At 50.0% G+C, this 16,832-nt stretch overlaps 1 protein-coding gene across 1 annotated transcript; it reads left to right on the top strand.

The window, feature by feature from the left end:
• The first annotated feature begins 4,253 nt into the window (after positions 1 to 4,253).
• Positions 4,254 to 16,390, top strand: MORN3 (MORN repeat containing 3). The gene is made up of 7 exons (XM_057743792.1): positions 4,254 to 4,344; positions 7,114 to 7,287; positions 10,930 to 11,087; positions 12,614 to 12,773; positions 15,437 to 15,621; positions 15,871 to 15,951; positions 16,327 to 16,390. The coding sequence occupies exons 2-6, from the start codon at positions 7,143 to 7,145 to the stop codon at positions 15,943 to 15,945; spliced, it is 723 nt and encodes a 240-aa protein (XP_057599775.1). The 5' UTR covers positions 4,254 to 4,344; positions 7,114 to 7,142; the 3' UTR covers positions 15,946 to 15,951; positions 16,327 to 16,390.
• The last annotated feature ends 442 nt before the right edge of the window (positions 16,391 to 16,832 follow it).

Genomic DNA, 16,832 nt, shown 5'->3' with positions numbered 1-16,832 from the left:
CCAAGCTATAAACTATCTCCACTTTTCTATATGTATTTTATACTTCAATAAAAATTTAAATAGTATTTGTTGCACTTTGTGTTACCCTCTTTAGGCATTTCTCTGATTTTTAATTTAGCAGAAGTCTCAACAACAAGAAGTGTCCTGTGACTCGCGCCGGACATCTAAGAGCCCCTAGAGGGCGCTCATTCTGCACCGGAGACTTTTTAAAACAGCTTTATTGAGAGAGAATCCACGTAACACACAATTCACCTATTTAAAATGTACAACTCGATGGTTCTTGGTATATTCACAGAGTTATGCATCCATCATCACAGTCAGTTTTAGAATATTTTAATCACCGCAAACAAAAAGAAAAAACCCTGCCCTTTAACAATCACCTTCTTATCTCCCCATCTCCCCCTTCCCCAAGTAACCACTGATCTACTTTTTGTCTCTATAGATTTGCCTATTCTGGACATTTCATATGAATATAAACAATGTATGACCTTTTGTGTCTGGCTTCTCTCACTTAGCATAATATTTTCAAGGTTCATCCATGTTATAGCCTTTGTCAGTATTTCATTCCTTTTTATGGTTGAATAATGTTCTGCTCTATGAATAGATGACATTTTCTTTATCCATTCATCTTCTTCTTCTTTTTTTTTTGGCCATGCCACTAGGCTTGTTGGATCTTAGTTCCCTGAACAGGGATTGACCCAGGCCGCCTGCAGTGGAAGCACTGAGTCCTAACCACTGGACCCCCAGGGAATTCCCCTATCCATTAATTTTTTGATGGATATTAGGGCTGTCTCCAGGTGGGTCCTTCCTGCCAGTTCTGGGAAGGTTGAGACCCAGATTGCTCAACTCCAGAAGACTCCATTCTCATTTTATTTAGACAGTGCTCTCAGGAATGGACTACAGTGTGAATATCAGTCCCTGGAGTTGACAACTCAGCAAGCATTGGACAAAACCTTGGGATTTCTTGCCAGGGTGGAGCATCCAGGCTTCTAGCCAAAGCTCTGTGCCCAGGAAAGTATATGCCTCCCCAAGGGAATGTTTATCTGTGGGTGTATGGAGGAGTCCCTCTCACCCGAGACTACACAGAAGAACTCCGTTCACCCCAAGCTGTAAACAAGGTCCTTGGGAGGAGCCCAGCTAAATTCTAGCCATTCAAAACTGACTACCTGGGACTTCCCTGGTGGAACAGTGGGTAAGACTCTGTGCTCCCGATGCAGGGGACCCAGATTTGATCCCTGGTAAGGGAACTAGATCCCACATGCATGCTGCAACTGAGTTCATATATCGCAATGAAGACCCGGTGCAGCCAAAATAAATAAATAAATATTAAAAAAACAAACAAAAAACATGGCTACCTTTTTTTGGTTTGTTTTTGGCCAAGCCAAGCACAGCATGTGGGATCTTAATTCTCTGACCAGGGATGGAACCCGCGCCCCCTGCAGTGGAAGCATAGAGTCTTAACTACTAGACCACCAGGGAAGTCACAAATCTCGCCATTCAAATCTGCCAAGTTATTATCAGAAGGGTGTATGGGACAGGGGCCCTCAAGCTTGATGTTCCTGGCACTTCAGTATTAAGGAGTAGCAGGTCCATAGCATCTACTCAGGACTTTGTGAATAATGCTACCAAATTATGACTCCATAAGGAGCATTATCTCATAGATTTGTAACCTGCCCATCCAGATTGCCTGGCAAGGCAGATAAACTTTAACCTGCCCCAGATTCTTCTCTAGGGGACAGTCCTTACTTCCCCTGAGCCAGGGTCTGGCTTAGTGGTTGGAAAAGGGCTTCTTGGAGGGGTGGGACTGAGGCTTGAGGCTGTGTCTTAGCTTTGCCTTAGGAGAGAGAAAATTAGACCATTACAGTGCCACTCAGCAGGTGGCAGGACAACTCTGGACAAAGTCATAGCACAGGGATAGTTTGCACCAGGATAGAACCTGCTGGGACACCAGGCCAGATACCTGAGGAGGAGAGGAGAATGTCTTGAGGAGAACCACAGCATGACTGGTCCTGGGCAGAGCCTGGACCCTAGGTGAGCCAGTCATGAATTTGGGATTGGAATTCGGAAAGAGCCAATTAATTTCTGTGAGTGTTTGGAACCGGTGTGGAACCATGAGCATGAGAAAGCTGATTGGCAGAATGAGAAAGATGAAGGAGATGTGCAGAGAAAGAGAGAGAGAAAGGGAGAGAGAGAGAGAGAATGGCTTTGCTATTGACAGCTTTCCAACACTCTTGTATCCTGAATAAATTTCCTTTATTGGATAGTGTGAGATGGTGTCTCTACTTGAAACAAAGGAACCTTGGATAAGGCAGGAAGACACATTGTGTAAGTTCTATGTCAATTACCTTCTAATGAGACAGAGAGACACCCAACAAATTAACTACAAATGATGTGATAGTGTGGAAATCAGAGCAAAATTCCCATTCCAATGGGAGTGAAGAGCAAAGCAATGAAGGGGAGCCCACTGGTAATCAAAAAAAAAAAAAGCCATCAAGACAAGTTCTTTTTCTATGAGGTGAGTAAGGAGCTTTTAAAAACAATAGTACTCAATGTGGCCAAAGGGTAAAGGTGGGGGAAAAACAAGACACTCTTCTGTTGTGTGTATGGAACTGATACAATCTTTCAGGAGGGCAATTTGGTGATATACATCAAGAATTCAAAAACCGCTCATACCCTTTGACCCACAATTCTGCCTCTGGGAATCTTTCCTAAGGAAATAAGCAGCCGTGCACAACCACATTTACATGGAAGGACTTTGCTCAGAGCAACATTTATAATGGGGAACATTGGCAATAAATCTATGCCCATCACCAGGAGACTGGCGAAGAAACTATTTAGGTATTACAATGATGTTCTTGAATGTGTTTCATCATGGAAAAACTGTGCCATTCTCTGGGCAGTGGTGTTTCTCCTATGGTCACAAGTTGGCTCCAGTTTTGTAAAAAAGAAAAAAGTATATATAATATTTATATGATTTGTTAAGGAACTGCTCCCAGGGAAAATGGCTAATAGACAGGGGAAGTGAGTGAAGAAGCCCAGTGAGTGCACCCTGATCCCATGGGGAACTCTAGAGCAAAAATTAGACTTACACAATTATTCTGGGAATTCCCTGGTTGTCCAGTGGTTAGGGCTCCATGCCTCCACTGCAGCGGCGACAGGTTCTGTCCCTGGTCAGGGAACTAAGATCCCCGCAGGCCGCTTGGCATGGCCAAAAAAAGGGAAAAAAAAAAAAAAAACTTTGCCTTAGAAGAGACAGACAATAAATAAGGGTGTGTGTGTGTGTGTGTGTGTGTGTGTGTGTGTGTAGTGCCAAAGAGAACACAAAACAGGAATGAGGCTGGGAAAGAGGAAAACACTTCGGAAAGTATAAATGGAGATTCCAATTTTAAATAGGGTGGTCCAGAAAGTCCGTACTTAGGTGATGTTTGAATAAAGCCCTGGAGAGCAAGGGGTGATCCAGGCTGCTATTTGGAAGAAGAGATGGTCTGGCAGAGGACACAGAAGAGGCAAAGCCCTGAGGCAGGAACATGCCTAGCATCTTCTAGGAACAGAAAGGAAGCAAGTGTGAGTCTAAAGCAGGGTGGGACTGAGCACAGAGTAGGGGACAAGCTCAGAGAGGAAAGGGGAAGGAGGTGGGCAAATGACACATAAGCCACTATAGGCACTGTGGCTTTTAGTCTGAGTGACTAGGGCAGCCACTGAAAGGAAGTGAGCTGAGGAATGACTTGGGCCGACTTGTGTATATGTAAATCGGATGCATCCTCCCGGGTGGAGAGGCTATATAGCTTCCCTCAGATTCTCAGAGGCGTCTAGTAGACCATCACAAAACAAAGAACAGGTGTAATGCTGGTTTTCCCTTCAAATTTTGCCCCTTTGTCTTTGCAAGTAGGCAGAAAAGCCTTTGACGCTTTCCTGCCAACTTCGGGCGAGGTATTTGCGCTGGGGAACCCGGGAGGGGAGGGAAGCAAAGGCGGAGAAGGCAGTAAGCTCCCGGGGCACACCATGGCTCAAGCTCCGCGGATATCAGGTCTCTCGGGCTCGCCCACCACCCTTTGGCCACCAGGTCAAAGGTGCACCAGCCGGCACTAGACCTCCACAGGCCCGAAGACGTCCTTCCTCATCGCGGAAGGATCTTCAGCCTGCCTCAAGCGCGACTCAGCGAGCTCACAGCCTCCGCAGGAAGGGGCGGGCCCTGACAGCTGCTTTGCTGGGGCCCCGCGTTGTCATAGCGACCCCGGCCGGGATCGCGACGCCGGAGCGTTGAGGCTGGAGGCAGCGGGCTGAGACCGCGCCGCTCTCGGCCGGGGACTCCAGATCCAGGCTCCATCCTGCAGGAGAGCGCAGGTGAGCGGGTGCAGGTGTGACGCGGCGCGGGCTGGCAACTGACCGCCCAGCCATCTGGGCTCCGCTCCTTCCACCTTCCATGGTGGTAATTATTCGTTATCAAAACAACCCGAGCAGAGTCCAAGCACCTCATTGCAAAACTTTCTTTTCCTTTTTTTTTTTTAATGCTTGGCCGAGCACTGGGGCTTGCGGGATAGTTCTCCAGCCGCGAATGGAACCTCCATCCCACAGTGAAAGCGACGAGTCCTAACCACTGGGCAGCCAGGGAATTCCCCAAGTTTTCTTTTCCTATCAAGAGCTCTATGCATTAAGACCGCAACCTCCTCTTGGGTAGAATCAACATTTCCGAAAGTGTGGGACAGAGGATGAGTTACACTGATGAAGCATTAAGTATCACCCAATGACATTGTAAGAAAGTTATTAGATTCTGGGTTCTCTTACAGTTCTGAGTAAGCCAAGGAGAAAGTGTCAGTTTGGGTCTAATATGGCCATAACACCTTTCGAACGTTCGCTAATCTCAACTGTAAGCCCCAGTATCTAGCTAAGACTTAAATAATGATTGTAAAATCTCTTTCTTGGGTAAACGTATTGATTTAAAAAAAAATAAATTTATTTATTTATTTTATTTATTTATTGGCTGTGTTGGGTCTTTGTTGCTGCACACGGGCTTTCTCTAGTTGCTGCGAGCAGGGGCTACTCTTCACTGTGGTGCACGGGCTCCTCATTGTAGTGGCTTCTCTTGTTGTGGAGCATGGACTCTAGGCACATGAGCTTCAATAGTTGCGGCACACGGGCTCAATAGTTGTGGCTCACGGACTCTAGAGTACAGGCTCAATAGTTGTGGTGAACAGGATTCCACAGTTAGTTGCATGTGGAATCTTCCCAGAGCAGGGCTCAAACCCGTGTCCCCTGCATTGGCAGGTGGATTCCCAACCACTGCGCCACCAGGGAAGTCCAAATGTATTGATTTTTTAAGTGAATTAATTTCAATATAAAGATTAATCACAGTACACGTGGTACGTGCAAATGGGAGAAAAAATAAAAACATTAAATTTAGGACCTGAAACTGTTTCCCTCTGCCCAATTTTTGTCCTGGCAGTTTTCCTCACCTGGAGTGACTTTCCCTATTCCTAGGCATGATTGTCAAAATATGTACTAGCCACTATGGTTGGCCAGCCTAGTCAGACTCCTGCAGGTCCTTGCTGTGGCCCTGTAGGGAACTCTTTGATGGGCAGGGCCCAGTGCAAAATGAAAATGTGAGGCACTAGCTCATTAAATATTAAGAATTTCAAAACAGTGACAACAGAGTCGAGACCAAGCACATGGCCTTCTAAGGACCAGGCCCTGTGCAACAAACTGTTCAGGTTGCACACCTGTGATGCTGCCCCTGGGTGGGTGGATGCCTGTCACACCATGATCTCCTGAAACCTGCTCAGCCCTGAGGTCATAATCATTGGTCAGTACCTCTGCCTGGGAAATCCCTGGTTGCCAAGTGGTTAAGGACTCTGAGCTTCCACTGCAGGGGGCCAAGGTTCCATCCCTAGTTGAGTGACTAAGATACATCAAGCCACATTGTGCACAAAACAAAACAAAACAAACAAAAAGGCCTCTGCCTGATGATGGTTAATGAAATAGTTCACTCTACTCCCCTCCCCCATCCTCTTATTCTCCTATCCCTCTACTCCACCCCCCACCCCCATCCCAGGCTGCTAGCACTGCTCAAGTGTGTGTGTCAATGTGTATGTGTGTATTTCCCAAACCAATGGAGCAGGATAGATGGTACTTGCTGAGGAGAAACAGGGATTCTTATGATTTGGAGGCGGTCTTTATCACCTTGCATAAGTCCCCTGGAGACAGACAAATGGACATCAATGTCTGCACTGGAGATCCTGGGGACATGAAGAGCACAGATGGGGGAGCTCCCAGACTGGGGAGAGACCTTAGACCACCTAAAGTCTCTCTGCAACCCCACCAGGCAGGGTGGGGAGGAGAGCCCTGTTCTGATGAAAAAACCTAACCAGGCACCCAGGCAGAGGGCAGAGGGTGGCAGTAGAAGAGTGATTAACCATCCTGGTGTGCCTGGGACTGTCCCAGTTTTAGCACTGAAAGCCCAGTGTCCTAGGAAACCCCTCAGTCCCAGGCACAGCGGGACAGGTGGTCACCCTCGAGGCAGTATCTTTAGTTGATGGGCGCTCCTGACAGCACACAAACCTCTGCAAAGCCAGCCCTTAGGCTCTTCTACCATCCTATCCACCAGTCAGAGGAGGCAGGACCCAGGGGGCTAACCTGCTGAGTGTTGAGCCAGTGGTGGCCGTAGCAGCGTCTGCCAGCCCAGACAAAGTGGCCTGGCTAGGCCCCAGCTCCCCTAGAGTGGGTCCCAGTGCTCACAACTGGAGGCTCCAGGCCAGCATCCACTCTGATTACTCATATTAGTTATTAAATATGTGACTTTCACCCTCTCCCCCGGGGCAGCTTCTTCCTGATGCCATCACAAACCCCTCTGATCTACTGGTTTCCCTGGGTTCCCATCCAGCAATTGTGTCATCAGATCCCCCACCCCAGGGGGCCCCTGGAGAGGCAGGGAGGAGACAGCTGAGGGTCAGCCCAGCACAAAGGAATCCCCCCCAAGGGCTGCTCATCTGCCCTGGGGACTCAGAACACACATGACTCACCCCATTTGACCTCAGACAAGTGTCTCCCTGGGAAGCCGCAGGATCCGGGCATTACTCAGGGCAAACTGAGCCCTTGATGTCCTTAACCCTTTGCCAGCACCCTCTGGTCCCGCAGAAGCAGCCAACATGCCTGTCTCCAAGTGCCTGCAGAGGTCGGAGCCTCTGTGGAAGGGGTGGGACCGGAAGGCCCAGAAGAACGGACCGAGGCACCAGGTGTTTGCTGTCAATGGCGATCACTATGTGGGCGAGTGGAAGGACAACACGAAACACGGTAAGTGGGGGACCGTCAGGGGCTCAGGCGGTGCGTATGGGGGCTGGGCCATGGTGGGCAACCAGGGCCAAGGAAGCAGCTTGCAGCGCTCACTGGGGCCATAAGATATATTTACAAGGAGTGAATGCTGACTTGGACCAGCCAGCAGCCTCCTCATGCTGCGGTACTGGAACCCAGCTCAGCCCTGGCTTCAGCCGAGCAAAGGGACCAGCAGGGGACAAAGCAGTCTTTAGACACCAGCCTCAGCCTCTGCTGGGGGCTCACAGGACACCAGCTCATTCTCTACCCTCTGACATCTGGGCTAAGCATGGGACTGGCTAGCAGGAGGAAAAGGTGACCCCCAGAAACGAGCTTGCAACTGGGATTCTGGTCTTCAAACTCAGCCCTTCAAACCAGCAGGGGGCGAAGGAGGACACCTGCCCCACCCCCTCAGTGGCTGAGGCTCTGACTTTTACTGGGCTGGGTTCCTGGTCTAACTAGTGGGGAGTGTGAGCTCCTTGTGATACAGACTGAGCCCTGAATTTTAAAAAAAATAAAGTTTTTACTCAAAAAAGTGTTATGGCTTCTCAGTCCAGTCTTGCAATTCCAGATTCTCTGCTCTTGGCCACTCTTCTCTCCTGCTTTCCGGCGTTAAATGTTTGAGTCCATAAACCTGGGTCAGAATCTCAGCTCCACCAACGGCGACCTTTAGAGATTTACTACACCACTCTGAGTCCCAGTTTTCCACCTGTAAGATAAGAGATGTCGTTCATCAAGTACGTCGCTAAGGGTCTGTGCAGAAGGGGAACTTCTGGAATGTTCTCTGAGGGCTGCACATGGCAGGGATCACTACTCAGACCTTCCTTGTCCAAGAAGCCCCCCCAAAGTTGACCTCACCCAGTGTGTAACACAACACCCACCCTAAGCACTGACTTAAAGGCCAGGCTTTATGCAGCCGCTTGGAGCTCTGTGTGTGGTTAAGGACGTCTGCCTGCGTGTTTCAATCCTTGTGGGCAGCCTGTGGTGTGTACAGAACCCGGGACTGGGCGTCAGGACCCCGAAGTTCTGAGCCTGGGTCTGCTACCGAGTAGCTGTGTGACTCTGGGTAAGTCGTTTTACATTCTCTGCACCTGGCTGCCCCACCTGTGATACGACCTTGTGGGCTGGTGTGGCCTCTGAGCCCGCCTGTGTGAGTCCTGCCTCCCCTCTGACCGTGGAGGCATGGAGCTTTGGGGCTGGGGCTGCAGAAAGCAGATCTCTCGGAGCACCCAGGCCCAGCGCCCCCTCTCTTGACCCTGCTCTCAGCCAAGCTGAAGTGGGTTGCCGCCGTATAAGCAGATTGGACGCAGTCAAGACAGTCATCATCCAGGGCAAGGATAGGCTGGCCCCGGTGGTTCCCCAGACCACGCACTCCACTGACATCCATTGTGCCCCTGGTCTGTGCCAGGCCCTGTACTGGGCATCTGGAATAATCCCAACTCTCAGGGTCCTTCCAGTCCCACTGACAACTGCACAGTAGGTAATGTCCCGTTTTACAGGTGAGGAAACTGGGGCTCAGAGAGAGGAGGCGACTTAATCAAGGCTGCACAGCTAAAAGTGGTTATCAGCATGATGTAAAGAGGACCAGAGAGAAGCTATGAAAGGGACCACGAGAACATAGACAGTCAGCGAGGGATGTTTGAGCCAAGCCCAGAGGATGAAAATGATTAGCCAGGCAGGGGGGAGCATGTCTTCTAGATGGTGGAATCAGGAATGGAGGGATGCTTTCGGCTATTACATCTCATTCAAGGAAGGGACTGGAAGCCAGTGGGCTGGAACACAGAGAACAGGGGGGAAAGGGGCAGGTTAGGAGGGCCAATCATATACCGCCTCACAGGCCTTGGTTAGTTCTGCCTTCATCTGGGAGGCAAACAGTCTTGTTGGACCAACTTGGGTCACATGCCCTTCACTGAAGCAATTACAGTGGCCTGGGTTGGATAGACTACACTAATTGGCTCGGCTTGCCAGGAGTCAGCCCCATGCAAACCTCAACGATTGAGACTGAGGGAGGGCTGATTCCTCAAAGGAAATAAACTAGAGGAAGGACAGGTGTAAACAGCCCTTTATGTGCTACAATGTAACTGGATCTTACCTCAAGGGCAAAAGTCATTGATATCATCTTTTCTATTTGCAGGCATTGTCCTAAGTGTTCTACATATATGAATGAATTTAGTGACCAGAACAACCCCTTGAGATATTCTTGTACCCATTTTACAGATGAGGAACCTGAGGCCCAGAGAGTTAAGTTACTTGCACTAGATCAGAAAGCTCACAGGGACAATGCTGGATTTGTGCCTGAGCTACCAAGGACCAAGACATGAGTTGGCATGCATAGGTACTTCACAAATATTGCATTCGTCCCTTTGTTCAACAAATATTGGTCACCTACAATAAGCCAGGAACTGTTCTTCCATGCTGGAAATAGAGCAGTGAACAGAACAGACAGTCTCTCCCCTTGTGGAGTGTACATTCTCCTGGTAGAGACAGACAATAGACAATAAGTGATAAATAAATGAATTATCTATTATGTTGAGTTGACAAGTGATATGGAAATAAATAGAACAAGTTAAGGGAGTAAAAGAAGCTATAATTTTAAATGGGATGATCAGAGTAGGCCTCAATGAGGAAATGAGATTTGAGCAAAGGCTCGCAGAGGGTAGGGAGTGAACAAATATTTGGGGAAGAATTTTCCAGGCCAAAGGAGAAGCAGGTACAAACGCCCTGGGGTGGGGGGTGGGGGTGGGCCTCCCTGATGGTCCAGTGGTTAAGATTCCATGCTCCCAATGCAGGGGGTCCGGTTTCGATCCATGGTCAGGGAACTAGAGCCCGCATGCTACAACTAAAAGATCCCGCACACGGCAAGGAAGATCCCACATGCCGTAACTAAGAGCTGGTGCAGCCAAATTAAAAAAAGAAAAGAAACCCTGAGGTGGAAGCATATCTGGTGGGTTCCAGGAACAGCATGGAAACCACAGTGGTTGGAGGGCAGAATGGAAAATGGGAGTGGAGGACACAGAAGGGGTCGGAATAGTAGGAGATGGGTCTCCATGTGTGTTCAGGCCAGCTGAAGAAATATGCAGAACCTTTTCTAGAAATCCTGATCATCTGGTGTACCCATTCAGTATTATTAAAAAGATGAAGCTGACACAGGGAGAGCAACTCGATGATGGGTGATAACTTAGAGGGCTGAGTAAGGAGGGTGGGAAAGAGTTGCGGGAGGGAGGGGATATGGGGATATATGTACAAATACAGCTGATTTACTTTGTTGTGCAGCAAAAACTGGCACAACAGTGTAAAGCAATCATATTCCAATAAAGAGCTAAAAAAAAAAAAAGCTACTCAGGGAAAAAAAAAAAAGATGAAGCTGAAACACTGAAAGGGCAGATTTCTACTTGGGGTCTACGGTATCAGTTTGGCTTCCGGGCAAAGGGCTGTAGAAACAACTTTCTTGGGGTTTTCCTGGGTGTTGGAGGTCTAGAGACCAGACACAGACCCTGACCCAGTCCTTGAGAATTGTCCAGTCTAGGGGCCCCTAAGGCCCAGGAGGACACAGCACCTGCCATCCTACACCCCCAGCCCCATGAAGGCCATGTCTGCGATGTTGGCTCATCTTTGTGTCACTAGGGAAAGGAACACAGGTCTGGAAGAAGAACGGAGCCATCTATGAGGGGGACTGGAAGTTTGGGAAGCGAGATGGCTATGGAACCCTCAGCCTTCCTGATCAAGAGACCGGAAAGTACAGGAGAGTCTACTCAGGCTGGTGGAAAGGCGATAAGAAGTGTGTAAGTGGTTCCCATCACGTCCTGGGGTGAGAGCCAGGCTGAAAGCAGGGTGTGTGTGTGTGTGTGTGTGTGTGTGTGTGTGTTTGGGGGGGGGGGGGGTTAGTCAGAGAGGCCTGGGAGAAAAGGGAGGAGGGATCTAAGGAGGGGAGGAGAGCAGGGTTGCTGTGTGGGTGGGAGAAGGAAGGGGTGGGGGAACATGAAGGCTTCTCAGAACAAAACCCAGGAAACAGGAAGCAAGAGGAGAGGGCCCAGGGAGGAGCCCACAAACCCTGTGGCTACAAGAAGCCAGCCAGGCTGTGAGGGGGCAAAGTCTCCACCCCACCTCCCCACTCATTTCCTGGCTTTCTTTTCCCCTGGCATCCCTTTCTGAGAATCCCCCTTCTGTTGGGACTGGATAAGGAGCAGGGGGTGGTTGAAAAAGTGAGAGCAAGAAAGAAAGCAGAGGCCACACCCTTGGCCAAGAGAGTAAGATCCTGAGTGGTAGAAGCCAGCCAGAGGCATGTCCCCAACCCATAAACATCTGAAAACTCACCATAGGTCATGGGGACAGTACTACTATTGAACAACTGCTATTGTGTCCCTGGAACATGATATATTGTAAAACTCACAACAACAACATCACCATCATCATTACTATTTTTATTCCCGTTTTACTGATGAGGAAACAAGCTTAGAAAGGTGCAGTAGGTCAAGTGCCTTGCCTGGAGTCACACTGTTGGCAAGCTGTAGAGCCTAGGATTTCATGATCTCTGCTCTCAATGCTTATTGGCCAATGGGGACAAAGACCCCAAAATAAATAATTTACATATAATATGGTGCTAGTGTAGAGGTTTTCACAGAAAGTCCAGAGGAGGTGATAAGATGCAAGGAGTTAGGGAGTAAAAAAGGAGAAGGGGAAGCAGCAAGGGAGGCAGAAGTAGCAAAATGAAGGAGCTATGAAACAGCAAGGCGTGTCTGCCCACAGGGGTGGGAGTGAGGGGAGGGGTAGGTGGCGGCCTTGAAGGCTATGTGGGGGATCACAATTTGGGGAATAGATTTGGACTGCATAATCCAACCTCTTTAGGTGTGATTTGTGGGGAGTCTGTGGTGCTTCTCTGTGGCTGCATGATAAGTGTTTATGTTCATTTTTCTGGGGAGAAAGCCCATAGCTTTGATTGATTGTCAGGCATCTGAGAGTTTTAATAGGGTCAAATCAGAGTTGGGGAGACGGGGCAAACGTGATTAGATGCGATGTAAAGATCCTCCTAGCAGCAGTATGGAAGATGCATGGGCTTGGGGGAGGAAGGGGGAGGGGAGGAGGAAGACCAGTGAGAAGGGGAGAAATGATGGTGGGCTGCAGGAAGGCAGTAGCTCAAGGATAGAGGGGAATGGACAGCCTGAGAGATTTTTCAATAAAAGACGGTCAGCTTGGATGTAGGGCTGGGGGAGGAAGCGAGAAAGCCCAGGTGTGTGGCTTGAGTGCCAGGAAAGATGGTCAGGGTTCCTCGTGTGCGGTAACGTGAACGGGGACACCTTCGTGCTTTCAGGGCTATGGGATCCACCTTTTCGGACCCAAGGAGTATTACGAGGGTGACTGGTGTGGCAACCAGCGCAGCGGGTGGGGCCGCATGTACCACAGCAACGGAGACATCTACGAGGGCCAGTGGTGTAACGACAAGCCGGAAGGGGAGGGCATGTTACGCCTGGGTGAGTGCCTAGCCCCGCCCCAATGGCCTGCTGGCCGCGCCCACCCGGCCACGCCCTCCAGCCACTCTCCTCCGGGCCCTGCATGACCACGCCCCGCCTGGCCACGCCCCCTCATAGCCCTGCTCCCGAGTGGGTTAACGTGAATGACGGCACCGGGTCCTTGCCTTCAGGAAGTCTATGCTCTAAAAGGGGAGCCTAATAATAAATATAAACAATTAAGACACTGTCTTATGGTCAAAATAATTATAGCCTGTAAGTATACAGCCCTGAGCTCATTTAATCCACACTGCAATCCTATAAGATAGGTACTCTCATCATCCGCACTTTACAAATAAACTGAGGCACGGAGAGGTTAAGTATTTGCTCAAGGTTACACGGTCTCCTCTGAGGTCAAAAGTGCTAAGGAATTCCCCTTGAAAACAGGAAGCTGTGTTGGAAAATGACAAAGGCGTTGGGGTCAGGGCTATTTAGATTGGCTTAGGGTCAGAGAATGCCTCCCTGAAGAGGTGAGGTTTGAATAGAGAAGGAACGAGAAGAAGGGGCCGGATATGTACTGAGCTGGGGAAGAAATTCCTAGGCAGAGGAGAGTACTGAGAAGCCCCCACTGGTGTCAGGACTTCATCCATTCTCTACAGAGCAACCAGAGCAAGCTTTTCACAAATTGAACCTTGTCATTGCCTTGCTTTCAACCTTCCCATAGCTCCCTGTCGCCCTCAGACTGAGTTCACAGGCCTGACTATGGTCTGAGGGGCCCAGCATCATCTGGCCCTGCTCCCCTCTCCAGCTTCACCTCCTCTCTTCCCCTGGACTCCCTTCATTTTGGTCACACTAACTTTCAATTCCTCCCACACTTTCTGCCTCAGGGTCTTTGCACTGCTGTTCCCTCTTCCTGGAATAGAAAGATGATTCCTCCAAATCTTTGCATTGTCTCCTCAAAGAAGGCTTCCCTGTACATCCCACCTGAAGCACTTTCTTCTCATTGTGCTCAGCACTTGCTTCCTTTCCTTCTCAGCACTAGGTGTATAATCTTGTATCTCTGTGCCTTGGTTTCCTCTCCTGTAGAATGGGAATAATGGCAGTACCCACTTCACAGGGCTATGGGGAGGATTAGATGAGGGAGTCTGTGTAAAGTGCTTAGAACAGGGCCTGGCTGTCTATAAAGCTAGTATCATCCCTCCAGACTGTGAGCTGCAGGAGGACTGGGACTGTCTGTTTTGTTCCCCACTGTTTCCCCGGTGCCTGCCATGTAACCGACACTCTTGGTAAGGACGCAAACCAGAGCCCTGTCTCCTGAAAACTCAAGATGCCAACTTCCAGTGAGACTTGAATAAACCGAGCCGTTGGGCAGCTGGGGAGGGTCAAGGCCAGCTGCTCTGTCATTCTCAATCCCCCAGGCACCCACCTTCGTGCCTGATTTCAATGCGCATCTCCTAGTAATAGCCTGCATTTAGGGAGGGCCAGCTGTGGCCCACACAGTGAAGGAGCTTTAGGTGCACCACTTTTAAGGCTTGGACTCTGGAGCCAGCCAGCCTGGGCTCAAATTCTAGCTCAAGCTCTGCTAGTTGTGCGACCTTTGGCAATTAGTTTCCTTAAATTCTCTATGCTTCGGTTTTCTCAACTGTAAAGTAAGGGGAAAATAAAGCTTAACTAGAGTTATTGTGAAGGTTAAATGAGGCTTATATTTGTAAAATGCTTAGCATGACATGGAATGGTAAGCGCTCACTATCAGTACATACTTGTCTGTCGTAGGGCTCAGCAAACTATGGGCCAAATCCAACCCAACACGTTTTTGTAAATAAAGTTTTATTGGCACACAGATGTGCTCATTCAGCTATGTATTGTCCACGGCTGCTTTTGTGCTGCAATAGCAGAGTTGACCATCTTTGCAATGGCAGAGACCCTATGGCCCGCAATGCCGAAAATACTATCTGCCCCTTTGCAGAAAGTTTGCTGACCTCTGACCTAGAGTTTATCCACTACTCTTCTAAGTCCTGTCTGTGTATGGACTCATTTAATCTTCACAATAATTCTATGAGTGAGGTGCTGCTCTTGTCCCCGTTTTACAAATGAGGAATTGAGACAGGATGGTTAAGTGACTTGCTCAAGGTCACGCAGCTCCTAAGTGTCTGAGCTGAGACATGTTAGCTTTATTATTATTTTTACACCACCACCCCCATCCCATAGAAAGTGGAATTGATTCCAGATGAAGGGCAGAGGCTCCTGGGATGAGCAGGATTTGGTCTGAAACCCTGCCTCCGCCACTTCCTAGTTCTGAGACCTTGAGCAAATCGGTCAAATTCCTGGAGCTTTTCAAGGTCCATGTATAAAATGGAATCCTTCATAGAACTGTTTTTGTGAGATGTGAGGTCAGAAACAGCATGGAAGCAGGCACAGAGTAAGTGCTGGAGAAACACTGCCTGTCAGTATTATTAGCTATGTTTTTTCACAGCTAGGAAACGATGGTGCTCATCCAGGTTCAGGTGGGCAGTGGAGGCGAGATGTGAACCAGGTCTGAAACTGGAGGTCGCTGACAGCCCTGGGCTCTGTGGCTTTCTGGTGGGCACGATGTCCAGCCTGGGCGTGGCAGAGGGTCCAGCCAGGGTGTATGCAGTCTGGCCTGGTTTGATGGGCCCGCACCCACAACTCCTTGTTCTTACCCCCAGAGAACGGGAACCGCTACGAAGGCAGCTGGCAGAGAGGCATGAAGAATGGGTCAGGGCGTTTCTTCCACCTGGACCACGGTCAGCTGTTTGAAGGCTTCTGGGTTGACAACGTGGCCAAGTGTGGCACAATGATTGACTTTGGCCGCGATGAGGCCCCCAAACCCACCCAGTTCCCCATTCCTGAGGTGGGCAGTTCAGTTCTCACCCCACCCAGAGGGAGACAGAAAACAGCATGCCCCCCAGCCACACCCAGCCTGGCCGAGCCCAGCCCAGCCAGGAAACAGACGGGGTTTTGTTTTCAGTCAGGGCATCCCCAGGGAGGCTGCAGTAACCCCCAAAGCAGGCAGCACCCCCACGAGGCAAGGCAGTGCCCCGAAGGCTGGCAGCCTGGGCCTTCCATGCACCTCAAACCAACCCCTGCTGCTTCCCTCCAGGTCAAAATTCTAGATCCTGATGGTGTGTTGGAAGAAGCCTTGGCCATGTTCAAGAAGACAGAGGAGGGAGATTGATGCCAGGTGAGAGGCGGGCATGCCTGCCACCATCTAATGTGGTCTGGGCAGCTCCTGGGGTCTCCTCTGGCCAAGGGGCTCAGGGTCCAGACCAGAGAGGCCGGGTTTCTTGCCTCCTGCAGTCCTACTGGTCGTTTTTGCTTTCTCCACTTCAAAACTGTTTTCCCTGCACAAGTCCTGCCAAATCCTCCCATTTGCCTCCTGGGCTTATTGGAGTCAGGTGGTCTGCTCACCCCAGAGTGCCCCTGGCCTCTACTTGCCTGTCCTGTGGGGCCTTATTCAGTGCTAGCCCCTCCTGGTGTGGGTATAACTGAGGTGGAGGAGAGAACATTGGTACAGCATCTTTGAAACGCCAGCCTCCCCCACCCCTCGCCCCTGCAGAGAGAACACCAGCATTTCTGGAGGAATTCAAACCGGAGTCACCCAACTGCTGGAACCTGTGTGGCTCCTGCTGGAGGAGCAAGCGGGGACTCAGGCACACCCCTGGCACCCTCAGAAGGCCCCTTACTCCTCCCGGGACTGGATCATTCTTTACCCGTGGAAGCCAGCACTTCTCTCCCCTGCTGGCCTTGGGGACCCTCTTGTTACTGCCTTTATTCCTGGACCCCATCCCTGAGCACACCAGAATAAAAGAGAGCCTGGCAGCATGAGCTCAGGACCTGTGGTGGGTGGCTGGAGTGCAGGGGAGCCTCAGGAGGGATTTCAGGTAGAGAAGAGGGGAAACATCCCCATGGGTGCATGGATTTACCTTGGGGCAGAAAGGGGCCGTGCCTCTCATCTCTGAGAGATCCTGGGAAGGAGATAGAGCCTGCATGTGGTTACACTGGTCACTAAGATTTGGCATCAAAATGTGACCTGGCTTCTCAGCCTAACACAGAGGCCTCCAA

This window comes from Hippopotamus amphibius, chromosome 8 (genome assembly GCF_030028045.1).
Source record: "Hippopotamus amphibius kiboko isolate mHipAmp2 chromosome 8, mHipAmp2.hap2, whole genome shotgun sequence".
NCBI classification, from domain to species: Eukaryota; Metazoa; Chordata; class Mammalia; order Artiodactyla; family Hippopotamidae; genus Hippopotamus; species Hippopotamus amphibius.
This window is presented reverse-complemented; position numbering and strand designations above follow the sequence as displayed.